We start from the raw sequence: 20,427 nt of genomic DNA, 5'->3' as shown, positions 1-20,427 counted from the left end.
GGGGTGCAGACTGACAGGCAAACAGGGTGAACGGGGAGCATGACGGAGAAAGCATACATGATGTGTTTGCACACTTAGAAGAGCTTGCAGGCTAGGTATGGTGTGCAGACCCAGGTGAAGATTTGGAGGGCCACGGGGGAGAGACCCATCGAGTCACCCCCCTTGGATCAGCAGGCTCCACCCTCCACACAGGACCCCCAGCCACCCCCCGCCCCTCTTCCAGCCCACCCCAGGTGGGGCTGAGATGCTTGGGTGGGAGGAGGGGTTGATTGGGCCCCGCCCCAAAGATGATGTGAACTGGGGAAGGAGGAAGGCCAGGGGAGAGAGGCAGGGCCCACCCAAGGGGGACTCTGCATCCGGGATCGGGGCTGCCCTGGCCAGCCTGCCAACTCACCTTGCGGGTGATGGTGCTCTGCTGAGCCATGTCCTGGATGAGTGTGATGAGCAGCTGCTGAGCCCTGTGCAGAGGATGACAGCCCCGACCCAGCTGCAAGGAGAGCTGGAAGGAGAAGTGGGCTCCCTGCCCAGTGCTCCAGAACACCCCTGCTGCCCTAGGCCGTGGTCCTCCACGTTGGCAGCCACTGCAGTCCCCTGGTGCTTTTAACTGCAGAGCTTCAGTCCACCCTGCAAATGCCAACTGAATTATTCTGAGGTGGGACCCAGGTGACTCAGTGTGAGCCTGGGTTGAGGCCACCACTCTAGAACCTCGCTACTCCCAGTGTCGCCTGAGGACTTCAGACTGGCATCACCGAGAGAGCGAGTTGGAAATACAGAATCTCAGGCCTCTCCCTGCACCTGCTGAGTTTGATCTCCAGGTGACTCAGGTTGACAATGAGGCTTGAGAGGTGCTGGACGAGACGCCCTGCTGTGTGCACTATGGTTGGCCTAGAACCATGTTGGTTGGTCTAGAACATAGTTCTCAGCAGGGGTGATGTTGCTCCAGGGAGGCTGACCACTGTCCCAGTTGTCCCAAGGGTTTCCCAGGACTTGGGACTTTCTGTGCTACAACCAAGATAGTCCTGGACAAACCAGGATGACTGGTCACCCTACCCCCAGGGGACACTGGCAGTGTCTGGAGACACATTTGGTTGTCACAACTGGGGTGCAGGGAGACTACTGGCATCTGGTAGGCAGAGGCTCTACATCCTACAGTGCCCAGGACAGGCCCCATGATAAAGAGTGAGCCAGCCCCAAATGTCAGCAATGCTGAAGTTGGGAAACTATGGTCCCGAGTGCTCTCAAATGCTCCAGGACTGAGGTACAGCCCTTTTCACAAACAAACCCATCCAAGCAGTGAACATGGCGGGTAGCACAGTGGGGGTTCTGCTTCTCTGGGGCATCTCTTCACTCCCACCCTCTATTCCTAGGCAGCGAAGGAAAGCCTCCGGAACACCATCCTTCCTCCTGGCAGGAGGGGATCCCCCCACCCTAAGCAAAGCAGGCAATGTCTGCCCAGGCAGCTCCCTGGCCCCCTCTGGGACAGTGTCGAGGTCCACGGCAGCGGCTCACCGTGAGTAGTTGGGGATGGTGCCGTGCTCGGTGCCCTTCATGCTGTATGGGCTGATGCGGTGGGCGTGCCAGCAGCCGCGGCCCTGGAACACGGTGTCAGTGACGTGCAGGATGTCATTGCAATGCACCTGCAGCTCCCCCTCCACCCGTCCCTCCATGGCCAGGTTGACCCGAATGTAGAAGGAGTCCCCCGAGGTAGCCACTTTGGCCTCTAGGTCCTGGACCAGCTTCTTATAACCTGATCAAAGAGGACATGAAGACAGATAAACCCAGGGCTGTGATCCTACACAAGGAAGGCTCTAGAATGTGAAAGTAGGAGGGAAAGAAGGAACCTCCCCCAAAGTCTCAGGAACCACTGGTGCCGGAGTAAGTGGGTGGGAGGTCCGCAGCTGGCTTGGGGGCCTCTGCACACTTGGGGCGCAGCCTGGTTCTGGGTGGGCCAGGAGGGCTAGTGTCGGCACAGCCAGGGGCTCACAGAGAGACAGGACTGGGTGGTGAGCAAGCCTTAAGAGGCGGCCTCATGGAAGAGAGGCCAGGGGCAGTGTGTACCCTCCATGTTGACCTTCACAGACAGGCAGCAGAAGCCGTTCACCCTCCGGAGAAGTCCAACGGCCTGCTCCAGGGTCGTGCCCTCCAGGATGGCCTTGAACGAGGGCTCCGTTGCTTCATAATCCACCTGAGGGCAAATCACAAGGGTTGACCTCTTTTGACCAGGATTCTGCCGCCATAGACTGAGTACAGGTGGGTACCCCTACAGTATCACACACTCGCCCTTCCCAGCCACCCACAGTCACCTATTAGAGGCTTTGTCACAGGCCCTGTATTGGAATATCTTGAAGCAGCTCCTCCAAGCTACATACATTCCCGCCCCAAGAGTCAACCACCAACCCTTCCCCAACACACCACGTACAAGATCTCCGCTGAGAACGGAGTTTCTGCTCTTCAAAATGGACCTCCATTCTACAGCATTCTAGATCCGGGTTTCTGAGCTTGAGACTATTGACATTTGGGGCTGGATCATTCTGTGTTGTGTGGGTATCTTGGGCACTGCAGGATGGTTAGCAAGATCCCTGGCCTCCACCCACCAGATGCCATGGCAACCCCACCCCACCCCTTCCCCAGTGATGACAGTCCCCCCCCCCCCACAGGGCTCGCACTGTCCACTCCATTCATTCCCCAGGCTGTTTGTAGTTTAGGAGAGTACAGATTTTTATAACAAGAAAAAGATTAAGGTATGTTTTTAATGCTATTAGAACTGAATTGGCCCCATTCGGATATCAGGACTATCTCCCCAACACCGCAAAGGAGCTCTGTTGCTTTACCCACAGTGTAAGCTGATGGTTGAGAATTGCAAGAGGACTATCAGAAACGCAGTGAAGGCCTTTTGTACCGTGCAGAGTGGAGAACACAGGATGTCACTTACATCGGGAGCTTGATGCATGATCATTCGAGACATGAGAATGAGGCTTACCACGTGCATGGTCCCTTCCCAGGGAGAAGCCAGTGGGGTTCATGGGGCTCCTGACCGCGGGGCACAGCCCCCCCTTCTTCCCCCTTCTCAGAGCTTGCCTTCACAACCTACATGCACTTTATCCCTAGTCTCCTCCTGGGGGAATGGGGCGAGCCTCAGGAATGGGGTGACGCCTGTTTTGTCAGTTTGTTCCTATTTTTTGAAAGCTTGAAGTTTAATAATTCTGCTTTTAGGCCACATCAAAGTCACATCCCTGCCCTTGTATTTACTTAATAATAATTAGTTGAGTTGTATATTTTTGTTTTCTGTGGTTTAATGAATATTTTACAATAAAAAAATGGGGAGAGAAGTCAAGATGGCGGTGTAGGCAGACTCTGAACTCACCTCCTCCCGCACACACAGCCAATTTACAGCTACTCGTGGAAAAATTACCCCTGAGACAGAACTGAAAACTGGAAAAGAGGAACTCCTGCAACAACGGACAATCCTAATTGAGGTGGAAGAGGCAGAAACTCCCTTCTGGAGAGGAAAAACGCCGCCTTCACAAGCCACAGCGCTTCACGGCCGCCAGGGAGCAGCCCAAAGGTACACAGCCCTCCCTGGAGGCGCGGGCCCCTGAGCCGGGGAGCGCTCCCACTGGGGGCATTTTGTGGACCCAGCACAATTGAAAGACGAGTGGCATAATATCTGACTTTGCCCGCTACTAAAACATTGGGGAGTACCCCCAGAAAAGCTGGTTTACAAAGAAATTAAAACTGGCTCTTAAAGGGCCCACGCGCAAACTCACCCATTTCAGAAAGCAACCTAAAATCACCAGAAAGAAAGGTGCACAGTGCTTTGGTGAAAAAAGACTCACCTAATAGGCCCTGAGTGCATCTTGGTGAGAGGTGAGACCGCTCCAGGGACTGCGACATTGGCGGCAGCCATTGTCGTGGCCTGGTGTGGGCGTGCTGACACAGATGCCATTGGAGTTCTCCCTGGGGCCTGCTAGCCCAGGTCTGCCCCACCCGCTAGAGCACCAATTTAATCGAGCTCAGCCAGGGCGGGCAGCTCACCCTAGAGACTGGCCCCACCCAACAACAAGCCCTCAGGCAACTTGTGGGCCTGCATAGATTGGTGACTGGATTCTCTACAGCCTGGCAACTGAGCCAACTTCAGTGGGGCAGGGTGTGCACAAGGAGCAGGTGGAGAGTGTGGGGCCGTGGTGGAGTGTGTGGGGCTCCCGCCGTGGAGAGACTGGGTCCGCTTCGGGAGGTCAGGGTGCGCACATGGGGCAGGACTGTGTTGACTGTGTGTGTGGACCTGTAGGCGGCAGGGTTTGTCAGCTGCAGAAAACTTGTGCTTCTCAAAGACCCACATGGGGGTTTGCCCCACCTTCCAAAGCCTGAAACAATTGGGTGCTCCTGTGCCTGAGGCCAGCCCCACCCAGCTGCAATCCTCAGAGAGCTGACAAGAGACCTAAAGGCTGGAGGCTTATAGCAATTGTAAGGCCCTGAGCCTAACAACCTGCCACACTGGGGGCCTACTCACTTGAAAGAAATACCGCAACACAAATGTGGTATTAGAACTTGCAGCCAACTGTGCTGGGGCTCCCCACACCTGATAAAGAGACTGAAGGGCCCACAACAACTACAAGCAGCTGAGCATTACAACAGCTGGCCAGGAGCATAACTCGGCCTCCCTGGGCGCCTAAAGGGAGAGCAAACAGGCCACAACAGAAGGATACATGTAGCCCACATAGGGGTCACCCCTGGAACATTGAGAACTGAGGGAAGCACACTGCAGGCTTCCTAAGCCATCACTTACATAAGGTCACCTATCCAAGAGCAGGAGACATAGCTGACATACCTAATATGTAGACACAAGCACAGGGAAAGAGGCAAAATGAGGAGGCAAAGGATTACATTCCAAGTAAGGGAACAGGACAAAACCCCAGAAAAGGAACTAACTGAAACAGAAATGAGCAACCTACCTGACAGAGAGTTCAAACAAAGAGTGTTAAGGATGCTCACTGATCTGGGGAGAAGAATAGATGAACTCAGTGAGAATGTCAACAAAGAAATGGAAGATATAAAAAGAACCAATCAGAAATGAAGAATACAATACTGGAAATGAAAAATTCACTAGAGGGACTCAAAAACAGAGTGGAGGATACAGAAGAACGGATCTGTGAGCTGGATGAAAGACTAGAAGAAATACCCAAGCTGAACAGGTAAAAGAGAAAAGAATTAAAAAGAGTGAGGACAGTCTAAGGGACCTCTGGGATGACATCAAGCGCACTAACATCCGTGTTATAGGTGTCCCAGAAGGAGAAGAGCGAGACAAAGGGGCAGAGAATCTATTTCAAGAAATAATAGATGAAAACTTCCCTAACCCAAGGAAAGAAACAGACATCCAGGTACAGGAAGCACAGAGAGCCCCAAACAAGATAAACCCAAAGAGGCCCACACCAAGACACATCATAATCAAAATGTCCAGAATTAAAGATAAAGAGAGAATCCTAAAAGCCACAAGAGAAAGTCAAGTTACATACAAAGGAAACCCCATAAGGCTATCAGCTGACTTCTCAGCAGAAACCTTACAGGCTAGAAGAGAGTGGCACGATATCTTTAAAGTGCTAAAAGGAAAAAACTTACAGCCAAGAATACTCTACCCAGCAAGGTTAGCATTCAAAATGGAAGGAGAGATCAAAATTTTCCCAGACAAGCAAAAATTAAAGGAGTTTGTCCCCAAGAAACCAGTGCTAAAAGAAATGTTAAAGGGACTGATTTAAGGGGAAAAGAGAAGACCACAAATAGGAAAAATTATCTATTTCCATGATAAGAGGGTAATGGATACAAATGCACAAAAAAGAGGTTAGATATGATATCAAAAACATAAAAGGAGGGAGGAGGGGAGTTAAAGAGTACAGCTTTCAGACAGAGGTCAAACTAAAGAGACCATCAATTCTGCATAGAAGAAGAAAGGAACAGAGAAGGACTACTAAAACACTGAGGAAAAAAAACTTAAAAAATGGCAGTAAGTACATACTTATCAATAGCTACTTTAAACGTCAATGGACTAAATGCTCCAATTAAAAGGCATAGGGTGGCTGATTGGATAAAAAAACAAGACCCATATATATGCTGCATACAAGAGACACACTTCAGACCTAAAGACACTCACAAACTGAAAGTGAAGGGATGGAAAAAGATACTCCACGAAAATGGCAATGAAAAGAAAATTGGGGTAGCAGTACTTGTATCAGACAAAATAGACTTTAAAACAAAAACTGTAAAAAGAGACGAAGAAGGGCATTACATAATGATCAAGGGAACAATCCAACAAGAGGATATAACATTTGTAAATATCTACACACCCAATGTAGGTGCACCTAAATATATAAAGCAATTATTAACAGACATAAAAACAGAAATAGACAGTAACACAATAATAGTAGGGGACTTTAACACTCCACTTACACCAACGGATAGATCATCCAAACAAGATCAATAAGGAAACATTGGCCTTAAATGACACACTAGAACAGATGGACCTAGTAGATATATACAGAGCATTCCATCCAAAAACCGAAGAATACACGTTCTTTTCAAATGCACATGGAACATTCTCCAGGATTGATCACATATTAGGCCACAAAACAAGTCTCCATAAATTTAAGAAGATTGGTATAAGCATCTTTTCTGACCACAACGGTATGAAACTAGAAATCAACTATAGGAAGAAAATCAGAAAAGCCACAAATACGTGGAGATTAAACAAAATGCTACTGAACAACGACTGGGTCAACGAAGAAATCAAAGAAGAAATCAAAAAATACCTGAAGACAAATGAAAATGAAAATACGTCATGTCAGAATTTATGGGATACAGCAAAAGTGGTTCTAAGAGGGAAGTTTATAGCAATACAGACCTATCTCAACAAACAAGAAAAATCTCAAATAAACAATCTAACAATGCACCTAAAGGAACTGGAAAAAGAAGAACAAACAAAGCCCAAAATCAGTAGAAGAAGGGAAATAATAAAAATCAGAGCCAAAATAAATGAAATAGAGACCAAAAAAACAATAGAAAAAAATTAATAAAACCAAGAGCTGGTTCTTTGTAAAGATAAACAAAATTGACAAACCTTTAGCTAGACTCCCCAAGAAAAAAAGAGAGAAGGCACAAATAAGTAAAATCAGAAATGAAAGAGGAGAAATTACAACAGACACCTCAGAAATACAAAAGATTATAAGAGAATGAAATGCTATATGCCAACCAATTCCACAATCTGGAAGAAATGGATAAATTCCTAGAATCATACAACCTTCCAAAACTGGATCAAGAAGAAGTAGAGAATTTGAATAGACCAATCACCAGTAAGGAGATCGAAACAGTAATCAAAAACCTCCCCAAAAATAAAAGTCCAGGACCAGACGGCTTCCCTGGTGAATTCTACCAAACATTCAAAGAAGACTTAATACCTATCCTTCTCAAACTCTTCCAAAAAATTGAGGAGGGGGGGAAGCTCCCTAACTCATTCTACGAAGCCGATATTACCCTGATACCAAAACCAGACAGGGACAACACAAAAAAAGAAAATTACAGGCCAATATCACTGATGAACATCGATGCAAAAATCCTCAACAAAATACTAGCAAATCGCATACAACAATACGTTAAAAAGATTATACACCATGATCAAGTGGGATTTAGTCCAGGTATGCAGGGATGGTTTAACATTCGCAAATCAATCAAAGTAATACACCACATTAATAAAATGAAGAATAAAAATCACATGATCATCTCAATAGATGCAGAGAAAGCATTTGACAAGATACAGCATCCATTTATGATAAAAACTCTGAATAAAATGGGTATAGAAGGAAAGTATCTCAACATAATAAAGGCCATATATGACAAACCCACAGCTAATATCATCCTTAATGGTGAAAAACTGAAAGCTATCCCTCTAAGAACAGGAACCAGACAAGGATGCCCACTGTCACCACTCCTATTTAACACAGTACTGGAAGTCCTAGCCAGAGCAATCAGGCAAGAGAAAGAAATAAAAGGGATCCAAATTGGAAAGGAAGAAGTGAAACTGTCACTATTTGCAGATGACATGATTTTATATATAGAAAACCCTAAAGAATCCACCAGAAAACTTTTAAAAGTAATAAACGAATATGGTAAAGTTGTAGGATACAAAATCAACATATAAAAATCAGTTGCATTTCTGTACACTAACAACGAAGTAGCAGAAAGAGAAATTAAGAATACCATCCCATTTACAATTGCAACAAAAAGAATAAAATACCTAGGAATAAACTTAACCAAAGAGGTGAAAGAGCTGTACATGGAAAACTATAAAACATTGCTGAAAGAAATTGAAGAAGACACAAAGAAATGGAAAGATATTCCGTGCTCTTGGATTGGAAGAATTAACATAGTTAAGATGTCCATACTTCCTAAAGCCATCTATAGATTCAATGCAATCCCTATCAAAGTTCCAACAACATTTTTCACAGAAATAGAACAAAGAATCCTAAAATTTATATGGAACAACAAAAGACCCCGAATAGCTAAAGGAATCCTGAGAAAAAAGAACAAAGCTGGAGATATCACACTTCCTGATTTCAAAATATGCTACAAAGCTATAGTAACCAAAACAGCATGGTACTGGCACAAAAACAGACACACAGATCAATGGAATAGAATCGAAAGCCCAGAAATAAACCCACACATCTATGGACAGCTAATCTTTGACAAAGGAGCCAAGAACATACAATGGAGAAAAGAAAGTCTCTTCAACAGATGGTGTTGGGAAAACTGGACAGCCACATGCAAAAACATGAAAGTAGACCCTTACCTTACACCATACACAAAAATTAACTCCAAATGGATTAAAGACTTGAATGTAAGACATGAAACTTCCAGAAGAAAACATAGGCAGTACGCTCTTTGACATCAGTCTTAGCAACATATTTTCAAGCACCATGTCTGACCGGGCAAAAGAAAAAATAGAAAAAATAAACAAATGGGACTACATCAAACTAAAAAGCTTCTGCACAGCAAAGGAAGCCATCAACAAAACAAAAAGACAACCCAACAATTGGGAGAAGATATTTACAAACCATACATCTGATAAGGGCTTAATCTCCAAAATATATAAAGAACTCGTGCATCTCAACAACAAAAAAACTACCAACCCAATTAAAAAATGGGCAAAAGACCTGAACAGACATTTCTCCAAAGAAGATATACAGATGGCCAACAGACACATGAAAAGATGTTCAAAATCATTAACTATCAGGGAAATGCAAATCAAAACTACAATGAGATATCACCTCACGCCCGTCAGAATGGCTATAATTAACAAGACAGGAAACAACATATGTTGGAGAGGATGTGGAGAGAAGGGAACTCTCATACACTGCTGGTGGGAGTGCAAACTGGTGCAGCCACTATGGAAACAGTATGGAGATTCCTCAAAAAATCAAGGATAGAACTACCATATGATCCAGCTATTCCACTGCTGGGTATTTATCCAAAGAACTTGAAAACACCAATGCGTAAAGATACATGCACCCCTGTGTTCATTGCAGCGTTATTCACAATAGCCAAGACTTGGAAGCAACCTAAGTGACCATCAAGGGACAAATGGATAAAGAGGCTGTGGTATATATACACAATGGAATACTACTCAGCCATAAGAAACGATGAAATCCAGCCATTTGTGACAACATGGACGGACATTGAGGGTATTATGCAAAGTGAAATAAGTCAGAGGGAGAAGGTCAAATACCGTATGATTTCCTTCATTAAGTAGTAGATAATAACAACAATAAACAAACACATAGAGACAGAGACTGGATTGGTGGTTACCAGAGGGGAAGGGGGGAGGGAGGAGGGCGAAAGGGATAATTCAGCACATGTGTGTGGTGATGGGTTGTAATTAGTATTTGGGTGGTGAACATGATGTAATCTATGCAGAAATAGAAGTATAATGATGTACACCTGAAATTTATACAATGTTATAAACCAATGTTACTGCAATAAACAAAAAATTAAAAAAAAAATTGAAGGAAAAATTAAAAAACTCTATTAAAAAAAAGGTCCTCGAAAGAAAACCAAATGGTCCATAGACATATGGAAAAAAAATTAAGTGACAGGACAATATTTTTACCCTAGAAAATACACATATTTTAAAAGTTAAACGCTAATATTCAATGTAGTTTTTTATTGCTTCCAAAGCATTCACGTTATCATTTCCTTGTCCCAAAAGAACCCAGAATCTCAGAACCACGGGGTTCAATACGGTTCCTCAGTTCCACGGATGGGCCATCATGGGTCTGAGCAAATCAATGTGCCTTAGGGATCTGTCCCGTGACGGGAAAGCAGAATGGAACCCAGGCCTGAGCAAATCAGCAAATCACATTCCTTAGCCACTAAGATTGGTTCAAAGATGAGCTTGCAACTTAAGATGATACAATCAAAAGGACGATCAGACTTGTTGGATAACTGGGCAAAGAGAAGATCTGTTTTCCTTTGCATGTGAACGAGGAGGCTCATGGCTCTGAGAGCTGCTGGCAGCCAACCTGCTACCTTGAGGGTGTCGGCTAAAGAACAAAGTCAACCACCACGAAGGGCAAAGGCAGGAGGGTCTCGGCAGATGGAGTCATAGTCCTGGTGACAACATGACCTTTGGGGTCAAACCACACCTGAAGCCTGCCCTGCCTTTGGACTTTTCAATTAAAGGAGACAAAAAATTGCGTTTTATTACTGGAGTCAGTGTCAGTTAGGATTTTTCTTACTTGCAAACAAAATTATTCTATCTTATACAGCAGTGTCAATAAGGATTCTGGAAAACTGACATCAATAGGCAGCTGGTAGAAATAAAATCTGAAACTACCTTTTGGAGGGCAATTTGGTGATATGTATAAAAAGATCTAAATACGGGCATACCCTTCAACCTAATATATAAACTTGTAAGAATTTATTCATTCATTCAACAAATATTTAAGCATTTCTTAGGTGCCAAACACTATTCTAGGAGTCAGGGGTTTAGCAGTAGACAAAACAAAATCCCTTATGGAACCAGCCTTAGGAAATAATCAAGGATTTATCAACAAGGATGTTAACTTCAGAGCCTTTTGTAATAGGGAACAATTGGAAATAATATAAATGCCCAACAAAAGGGGATTGCTTAAATAAATTTTGGGGCATTGACATGATAAAGTGCTATTTAGGCATTTACAATTGCAGAAACTATTTAATGATAGGAAAAAATATTCACCATATATTATTAGGTGAAAAAAGCTGATAGTAAAATAGAATGTGAAGGGTAACTCATGTTTGTACACTTACATGTGTATATTTATGTAGGAGAAACACCTGATATTAGACACTTTAAAATGCTATGTTATTTTAAGTAGAATTGTGGGTGATTTTGATTTTCTTCTTTGTACATCTTTATGCTTTTTCATAATTTTCTGTCATGAATATGCCTTTCCTTTGTTAGCAAAGAACACAGCAATCTTACAAAATGATCTCAAGTTTAAATTAAAAAGTAAATGAATAACAACAACAACAAAAAAATTGTTTGGGGGCTGGCCCCGTGGTGCAAGCGGTTAAGTGCGCGTGCTCTGCTGCGGTGGCCCAGGGTTCGCCGGTTTGGATCCCGGGCGTGCACCGACGCACGGCTTGCCAAGCCGTGCTGTGGCAGCGTCCCATATAAAGTGGAGGAAGATGGGCACGGATGTTAGCCCAGGGCCAGTCTTCCTCAGCAAAAAAAGAGGAGGATTGGCAGATGTTAGCACAGGGCTGATCTCCTCACACACACACACACAAAAAGTTTGAAACATATCCCCAGCGATTAAAATGGTGAACTTTATGTTATGCGTATTTTACCTCCCCCCACCGACACACACAGTGACAATAAGATCATCACAGTAAAAAAAAAAAAAAAAAAAGAGCTCCACATTAGAACAGCCCTGTGCCCTTATCAAAAGATCCCTGGGTCAAAACTGCTGCATCCCAGAAGGCTCCCCAAACGGTATGTTGTCCAGCCCCACGTCAGCTCACAGGCTCACCTTCCAGAGTTCTACAATGTCAGGTTGGCATAGGGTGCAGGGTTTCAGTGAGGGTCAACGTGACCCTCTCTAACTGAGTGTGACACTTTGCACCCCATCAGCCCCAGAAGGAGCGTGAGCTACTCCAATATCACACCCTTGTCAAGTCGGGTCTGAGGCTGCCTGCATTACATACCCCACCACTGACCCCACCCCTGAGGGGATCCTGGGGGCTCGAGGGGCCAGTGTCACACGCACCATCACAATCTGGGTTCCTGGGCGCAAGGCCATCTCGTCTGCCGCCGAACCTGGGGTGACCCCGTGAATGAAGATACCCGTGAGGTTCCCGCCGATGATGCTTATCTGCTCCAGCAACGCATCTCCCTGGAAGGCCAGCACCGTGACCTGGCTCAGGATCTTGCGGGCCGGCCTCCGCCGCACTGGGGCGTTGCTACAGGAAGGGAGGTAAGGGAGCTTGTGTGCGGCCGAGAGCAGGAGGTGAGGCCAGGCCATCTCCCCATTGGCCCCCCTCCAGCCCCAGCATTCTGGAATTCTCCATCCCCCGCCATGACCCCATCCCTGGAAAGGCTGTCACCTCCCAACAGTGATAGGACACAGTCTTCACTCTGCCCTGCCACCTGCCTTCCCTGGTCCCAGATCGCCACTCACCTGGCCGAGATGTAGAGGCCCCCAGAGAACGGCTGCAGGCTGCTCTCCGACTCAGGAAGATCTAGGAGGAAGCTGAGGGTTTAGGCACCGAGCCAGGCTAGCGCATGGGGTTGCCCCACTCCTGATGGAGCTTCTGCTCACCAGCACAACCTCAGTGCCCCCCGCCGCAGCCTCAGGCACCCGCTACCCATTCTGTCCCCATTGCTGAGGCTGAACCTCCTCTTCCTCCTCCCTTCGCCACTGCTCAGAACCTTGATTCATCTTCCCCCAAGTAGGAGGAGCTGGTGGAGAGCTGCAGCTCCCAGGGCTTGACCTACGTTGTGATATTTCAATGAGTTGCCAACATTTTACAAGATAGGGAATCTAGAATCTGGACTTCTGGCTCCACTGGAAGAATCAAATCTGGTGTAACCCTAGGCCTGCATTTCTGCATGGCAGCAATTGCCACCAGCCATCTGCTGCCTCCTGCTCGCCCCAGGCCACACTGCTACTCAGCTGGCCATGGTGGGCCTCTGAGTCGGCAGTCTGTAGGGTCCCTCCAAGCTCTCGCATTTTATTTTTTTATTATTATTATTTTTTATAATTTTATTTATTTATTTTTTTCTCCCCAAAGCCCCAGTAGATAGTTGTATGTCATAGCTGCACATCCTTCTAGTTGCTGTATGTGGGACGCGGCCTCAGCATGGCTGGAGAAGCAGTGCATTGGTGCGCGCCCGGGATCCGAACCTGGGCCGCCAGCAGCGGAGTGCACGCACTTAACCGCTAAGCCACGGGGCCGGCCCAGCTCTCGCATTTTAACATGCAGCCTGTGAGGCAGATGGGCCCAGAGCCCAGGCAGCAGCCTTCCTGGAGGTCCATCCTGGAGGGTCTGTGGCTGCCCTTCTCACTTTGCGGACTGCTCGCACGGACCAGAGAGCTGGCAGAGAGCTAACAGTTGCCTGCTCCAGGCAGCCTGTGCCCAACTCACAGGCAAAAATCCATTTGTGCTTACATTCAAAGCCAAATGAAATTAGACACTCCTGATGTATTTGAGGTCAATTCTACTAAAAGTACCTGAAGCCAGGACATCATGTAGAATCACCACGAAAGAAAATTAAAGAGCGGTAATCCACCCTGCTCATGATCTCACACCCAGGTCAGATATGCCTTGGGTGGATCCTCTCAACTGATCGCTGTTATAAATAAAAACGCCAGTGATTTTGCAAGAGTTATGATTTCTGGTCGTGTGACCCACAGAAAGCCCTGGGCCACCTGCCCCAAAGGTGCTGCTGTGGGGGACAGTGTGGGGCACGCACGCCCCCTGGTGGCCATGGGGTGAATTCCAGACAGAGTCCTAAGCACCTACTGTGTGCAAGGCCCAACGCTGCGGGCAGATGTGCAGGGTGGCAAAAGTGACGAGGCTGTCCATGAGGGGCCTGTGCCTTGAGAAGGAGAGAGGACCAGTTAAGTCACACGTATAAGGAATCAGCCACAAGAGAAAAGAGAAGGTCTCAGGCACCGACACCCCGAAGGAGAGATGCTCCCAGCAGGTGCCTTGGCCAGGAGCAATGAGGACTTAAGCCTGCTGCCTTCTGATATCACTGGGAAGCCTAAGTGTCCACAGGTCTGAGCAGGGAGGGACAGAGAGAGAGAGAACACGTGTGTCTGCAGCTGTCCGAATGTCTGTGCTGAGCTGGATGGGACATGAATGCAACTCCCACAGCCTCTGGGCGAGAAATAAAAAGGGCACTTGGTAAACAGCAGTGTCTGAGCACCGGCCTGAATCCACAGGCAGCCTGGGTTTTCCCAGATGCCCAGGGAAGGGCAGCGGTCAAGTTCGCTTCTCTCTGCCCAGCCCCTGGAGAGAGACCGGGTGTCTCCCCTGTCTCCCTGAAGATCCCTGTCCTCGCTCCCCCCCCCGCTCTGCCGGCCCAGCCCAGGGGAGGTGGGCAGCTGCAGAGGTTTGGGGTGTGGTGTGCTCACTTGCCCTGTCTACAATCCCATAATCCAGGTCTGCGTTGCCCGTCCTAGCTCCCGGGGTGGCGTCTCGGTCTTTCTCCAGGGTTTCCGGGAAGTCGCTGCAAAGCATGAGAAGAAGCAGCTCAGGCTGTATCGCCTGCTCCCTGTCTCGAATGCAGAGCCCCCAGCACCTGCCCGGCCCTCGCTCTAGGCCAGTGTGCCCAGAGGGCTGCCAGAGAGCCTGAGTCATCCAGAGACCATCACCAATCCCTCTCTACCTGAAAGACTGGGGGTCTTCCCAGAAGTTCTCCGTGGCCCGCTTGTACAGGGACTGCTGGCTGGGAGGCACCGGGCTGCTGGAGCGGAAGCTGTCCACCAGCTCGCGGCTGGACGTGGCGCTCAAGTCAGACCAGACCTGGGACTGGGGGAGGACAGGGCGGAGGTCAGCATGGGGCTCATAGAGGAGTCCTTGTGGACCTCTTCCACTGCCCCACTGTGTAAGGGGAATAAGAATAACAGGCTATGGCCCCTAACTGTCAGGGCAGCAGAGGCGAGAGGGAGGGAAGGCAAAGCACATAGCTAGGTGACATTAATTGAGCACCCACTATGTGCTGGGTGCTCTATTAGCCACTTTTCACATTTTACATCACTCAGTTCTCACAATCAATCTACACGGTGGGGAATATTGTCCCACTTGATATATAAAGCAACTGAGGCCAAGTTACTGGCCAGTGAGGATCACGTGCTGACGGTGTAACGTGCAAGTGCGGAGCATGGTGCTGGGTACTGAGTGTGTGTGTAGATCTGAATGCAGCCCCTCATTCATGTAAGTATTTCTTTAGCACCTACTGTGTGCCAGGCTTCCTTCTGTCCCAGTAGACGAGGGTGCGCCTGGTCCGACCCCAGCAGTGGAGGAGGCACCGGCCATACCTCAGTGGAGCTGAGGCAGCTGCAGTCGCTGTCGTCCGGCGGGTAGATGGCAAACATGCGCACCAGCCGCTGTTTCCCCCTCGGACAGGGCTCCCCGGCCCCCGCTTCCTGCCTGGGCTGCCAAAGATGGCAGATGGGCTGGTTAATTCAAGAAAGTTCCTTTGGGTGCCCTTGGGGTTTCCACCAAGTCACCCCACCCCCATCTCCACCCTCCCAGACAGTTTCTTCTCATTAGCCTCCAGGCAAAACAAACAATTTATGTCCCCTCCTCCGTGCCTGGGACTCCCGGCACTACAGGAGCTGACCACCATGGACGTGGAAAGCCACTGGCTTGGTGAATGGCACTTCATTTCTTTTACAGAATATATGTGGCTTTTTACTGGCTATTCAAATAATATATACTATATGTATTACATATATATATATATACGCCACATAGAATATTGGGGGGAAAACAGAGAGATTAGAGAATAAAATAAAATTCACCCATTCTCCCACACTCAGAAACTGCACAGTTAGCATTTTCCTGTCTGTCCGTCAGTATTTCTTCTGTATATATATATATTTTTGGAATATGGTTGATGCAGGGAGGGGTGCAGGAGGAAGGGCTGGGGCCCCTGCATAGGGAGGGGAGGGTCTGACTGTGCCTCACCAGGTCCCGGGCACCTCTGAAGAGTCTCCCCCACCCATCAGGGTGCCTGGAGCTGGTGCTGCCAGCAGGACCGTAATCAGAGGTTTTATAGTAATTTTAGCTCTTTGGGAACGTAGCTCCCTTCATGCATGTAAGTCTGTCACTCAGCTCTTGGACATTTGACTTTGAAACATCTCAGGAAGGCATCACCTACAAAAGTAAGGCTGCCTGCACAGTTTCCTACGCTGCTTTCCTTCTTCATTGAACACCACACTCCAGCCCTGCCACCCTACGTCCTCAGCCCCACGCAGGTGAAGTGCTCACCCCCAGCAGTGACTCCGTCTGCTGCCTGCGGAGCTGTTGGCGCAGTTCGCAGACTTCGTCTGTCAGCTCAAACACTTTCCTGCGGAGCGCGTCCTTCTCGGTCAGGTTCTGAGAAATCTCCATCTGGGCTCCATCTCTCGCAGAGTAGGCCTGGGGGCCAAGACATATCGGACACCCAGAGCATAAAGAGGCCAAGCCAACAGGATGCGGGAGACCCAACCAGAGAAAGCAACGCTTTTCTTGTCTGCCTTTGTCCTGGAGGCATCCAGTGTGCACCAAACACAAGCTCACTCCGAGATGCACAAGCTTACCATCGTTTACAATTCATGTCAACATACATGGGTTTAATAACACCCAATATGTGGGTGAACACAAACACCTTGTGCCGGAAATGGAAGGAGGCAGGATGATGCACAGTGAGCATGTAGATTACAGAAACCTTGAATGGATCAAGGAGAGAGAACCCGAATCTGGAACCAGCTGCCATTGAGGGCGGGGTGACCTGTGTGAGTCGGCCAGCCAGCCCTCAGTCGAACCTAAACCCAGAGAAGCGGTGGCCGGGGGCTTCCTGAGCAGAGACTCAGCCAAGGCAGGTTCCTTCTGTTCTCTCTGAGCCCCTCAGCCCGGCCCCCAGGCCAGCCCCTGCCTCTCCTGGGGTACCTGGTCCCGCTCCTTCTGCAGCTCGACCACCTGGCTCTGCAGGGCATTCATCTTCTCCTTGTAGATCTCACAGTCCACCTTAGTTTTCTGGAACTGGAGCAGGGTCTGCTCCTTCTCTTCCCAGTACTGGACAGAGGAGGGGAGACATAGCCCATGAAGGTCAGTGGCTCTGAGAGTGGGGCTGAGGATGGGATGGGGCTGGGGAGCCTCGAGGAGAGACACGGGGCTGGTTCTAGGGTGAAATAAGGTGAATTCATGCTCCTTTCTTTTTTTTGTGAGGAAGATCAGCCCTGAGCTAACATCCACGCTAATCCTCCTCTTTTTACTGAGGAAGACTGGCTCTGAGCTAACATCTATTGCCAATCCTCCTCCTTTTTTTCCCCCAAAGCCCCAGTAGATAGTTGTATGTCATAGTTGCACATCCTTCTAGTTGCTGTATGTGGGACGCAGCCTCAGCATGGCCAGAGAAGCGGTGCGTCGGCGCGCGCCCGGGATCCGAACCCCCGCCGCCAGTAGCAGAGAGCACGCACTTAACTGCTACGCCACGGGGCCGGCCCCATGCTCCTTTCTTAAGTGCTAGTTTTCCAGGGGCATCTGCAGAGTTGCTGTGCTGACTGGATTTGAATTCAGTCATCGAAAGATGCATGAGTGAGGCATGTGTAATTGCTTTGTTTATTCCACGTCCCAAAATGCATAAATAATTTCCTTCCACTGCCTCATTCTCTTTCTCCTTGTCCTCCCCTCACCTTCTGTAGCAACTAAATAAATCCTCTGCTCTCACCCCGGGGCCCCCATGCACTTGAAATCACCCTGTGTTTTAATCACTTGTCAGCCTGACGTCTTTCCTCACCACCCCACAGACTGGACGTGACCTCTAGTCTTGGACTGTGAGTTGGTGCTCAATGTAGCTTTGAGGAAGGAATAAATGAACAGACCAACACATCAGTCAAGCAAAATTGGTTTTAAGCTCCGTGTGGATTGAAGAATCTGTCTGCCCCACACATGCAGCCATGCTTGTGGACGCAGCCCTGAAGGGTCACCTGCTTTTGCTGCCTCTCGGCGGCCACAGCCCGCTCCCTCAGAGAGTGGATACGGTCCACCAGCTCCTGCTTGCTCTCCAGGGCCTCGTCAAGGTTCTGCTCCAGAATGTCCTTCTCCGCCTGGTGCAAAGAGAGGTCAGCCCAGGGACCCTGACTCCCCCAAAGGCCTGCCCTGGGGAAGCAGCCCCTTCACCAGCCACCCGAGAATAGGCAGCAGGAAGCTTTAAGGCTGGGCGTGTGGACAGATTTAGCCTTCTAATTGTATGTTAGGCAAGGAAAAAGGCCATGTCAACAATCAAAATGGGAAACATGCATTTCAGTTCTACTCATGCCCAGTAGAGGAGACAGAAAACAAAGGAAGCTGAAAGCCCAGGACAGCAATTCCTCCTGTCAGGCAGTTTCAGCCCGCTCTTCAACAAATCCACCTGCAAGGTTTCCGAGAGAGGGAAAACCATGTTATTCCCTCTCACACTCACTTTTCAGGAGAGGCTCATGAACTATGGCACAGTCCAGGCTGTGTGACGGGCAGTGCCAGTGCAAGGGCCTGCCCTCCACCCAGAGAATATCTATGGAAGGAATATCTCCATAAATAGATATTTATTGATTGAAGGAATCCAAGAGGAGAAGCAAAGCGTTTGCATAATCCCAGGGTTTTGGCGTCACTAATCTCTCCGCTTCCTGTAATTCCCCACTCTCCAATGCACGTGTGGGCAGGACGGCAACTTTAAAGCTAATCCCGTCATTTATAATCAGCCAGATCCACTCCAAAACAGTACAGCAGCACACACAAGCTGGGTGGGACATTCTAATGAGCATCCAATAGCTGTGAATTCTGCCAATGTTTTTGGGGGCTGGGGAAGAGCAGGAAGGAGGGATGTAATGAGCAACAGTAGAGGCGAGTCACTAGGTGTCATCTCACCCGGTCCTTAGCCACACTTCAAGGAACCACCTGTCAGAAATCCACAGCCTGGAGGCCCCAGGCCGATGCCGAGGAAACACCCAGTTAGCTCCCAGGGAGGAAACCAGGACCTACTAGGCTGAAAGTCAGTGACCGGAGTTGCTCATTCTCCTCCTTCAGGCGGTTTAGCTCCTCGTCTCCAGGCTCCAGGATGCTGGCCATCTTCAGGGACCACTCTTGAAACTCGCGCTCACAGGAAGAAGACGCCTTCTCTCGCTGCAGCTCTTGCTTCATCAGATACAGCTGTCCAGGGAGGAGATTGAGAGGCAGGATGATGTAAATACTGTTTCTCTACTAGACGAGAAGCCAGGTGTGTTTCTCAACCTTTCTCCTTAATGATGATGCTGTCCATACTCAAAGGGGTACTTCCCTCGAGATTTCAAAATCGATTGAAGTGTTTTACCTAGTGAATAGTCCCAATTCCTTGTGGGAGGAGAAAGGCACATTAGCTTTATTTTATAGTTGGGGCTGGGGTCCCCAGGAACAGAACAAGGAGCCCTGGTAGGCAGCTCTTGGATCATCTCTATTGTGAAACTGATAGTCACTGGCAGCCAGTGATGAATGGCCAGTGAGTAAGTCTCTCTCAGCACGCTTCCTGGCTTCTCTGCCCTTCCATATTCTGCTAAATATGTCAGATAAAGGGAATTTGGATTCACGAAAATCGGTAAGTAAAAAGAAAGAGGAAAGTAAGTCAGATGGGGCAGAGATGTCTGGGAATGCAGGACCCGGTCTGTTCAGACACACATCTGAGTGTAAATATGTGCCGTCTCCCACCCAGCGGGCTGCATGTGCAGGGCCGTGGTCCTCTGGAAATCACCTGGCTAGGTCCTGCTGGCCTCCACCCTGCTGGAAAGTGGCCCAAGAGAACCCTGGACCTTGAGCGGATGGACCTGGCCTCTCCCCATCCCGGGTGTGGCGCCCCTGAGGAGAGGGGACTTCCCACGTAAGGCAAACCAGGAAGTCTGGACCTCAGGGTGGAGTCTGGTGCTCACTCTGGGGCTGGAGTCAAGTGGAGAAGGAAGAACTTTCCCCCTGGGACTTTTTCCTTCCCAACATCTAGTTAGCAAACTCTCCATAAGCAATTAGTGAGTTCCTGCTATGGGGCAACCAGGTTAGGCTTGTCATATTCTACATATTCAAAAAGTAAAATTAAATCATTAAGATCTGGAAAGGGAGGACCTGAAATTGAAAGTAAACTGAAACAAATGAACTAATTCTATTTCAAACAAATACCGCAGTGAC

General features: G+C 48.4%; 1 protein-coding gene across 1 annotated transcript in view; it reads right to left on the bottom strand.

Moving 5' to 3' along the window:
- CARD14 (caspase recruitment domain family member 14) overlaps positions 1–20,427 on the bottom strand; it is a 38,534-nt gene that overhangs the window by 7,410 nt on the left and 10,697 nt on the right. Inside the window, exons 5-16 of the mRNA XM_058561808.1 lie at positions 19,261–19,428; positions 18,228–18,347; positions 17,188–17,313; positions 16,528–16,677; positions 15,492–15,689; positions 14,921–15,057; positions 14,667–14,761; positions 12,705–12,765; positions 12,294–12,486; positions 2,059–2,185; positions 1,510–1,747; positions 395–458 (exon numbers count right to left, since the gene is read on the bottom strand). Of these exons, the coding sequence (XP_058417791.1) occupies positions 395–458; positions 1,510–1,747; positions 2,059–2,185; positions 12,294–12,486; positions 12,705–12,765; positions 14,667–14,761; positions 14,921–15,057; positions 15,492–15,689; positions 16,528–16,677; positions 17,188–17,313; positions 18,228–18,347; positions 19,261–19,428 (1,677 nt within the window). The remainder of the gene's footprint in view (positions 1–394; positions 459–1,509; positions 1,748–2,058; positions 2,186–12,293; positions 12,487–12,704; positions 12,766–14,666; positions 14,762–14,920; positions 15,058–15,491; positions 15,690–16,527; positions 16,678–17,187; positions 17,314–18,227; positions 18,348–19,260; positions 19,429–20,427) is intronic.

This window comes from Diceros bicornis, chromosome 18 (genome assembly GCF_020826845.1).
Source record: "Diceros bicornis minor isolate mBicDic1 chromosome 18, mDicBic1.mat.cur, whole genome shotgun sequence".
NCBI lineage: Eukaryota > Metazoa > Chordata > Mammalia > Perissodactyla > Rhinocerotidae > Diceros > Diceros bicornis.
The sequence above is the reverse complement of the archived record's forward strand: the minus strand, read 5'-3'. Positions and strand labels throughout refer to the sequence as shown.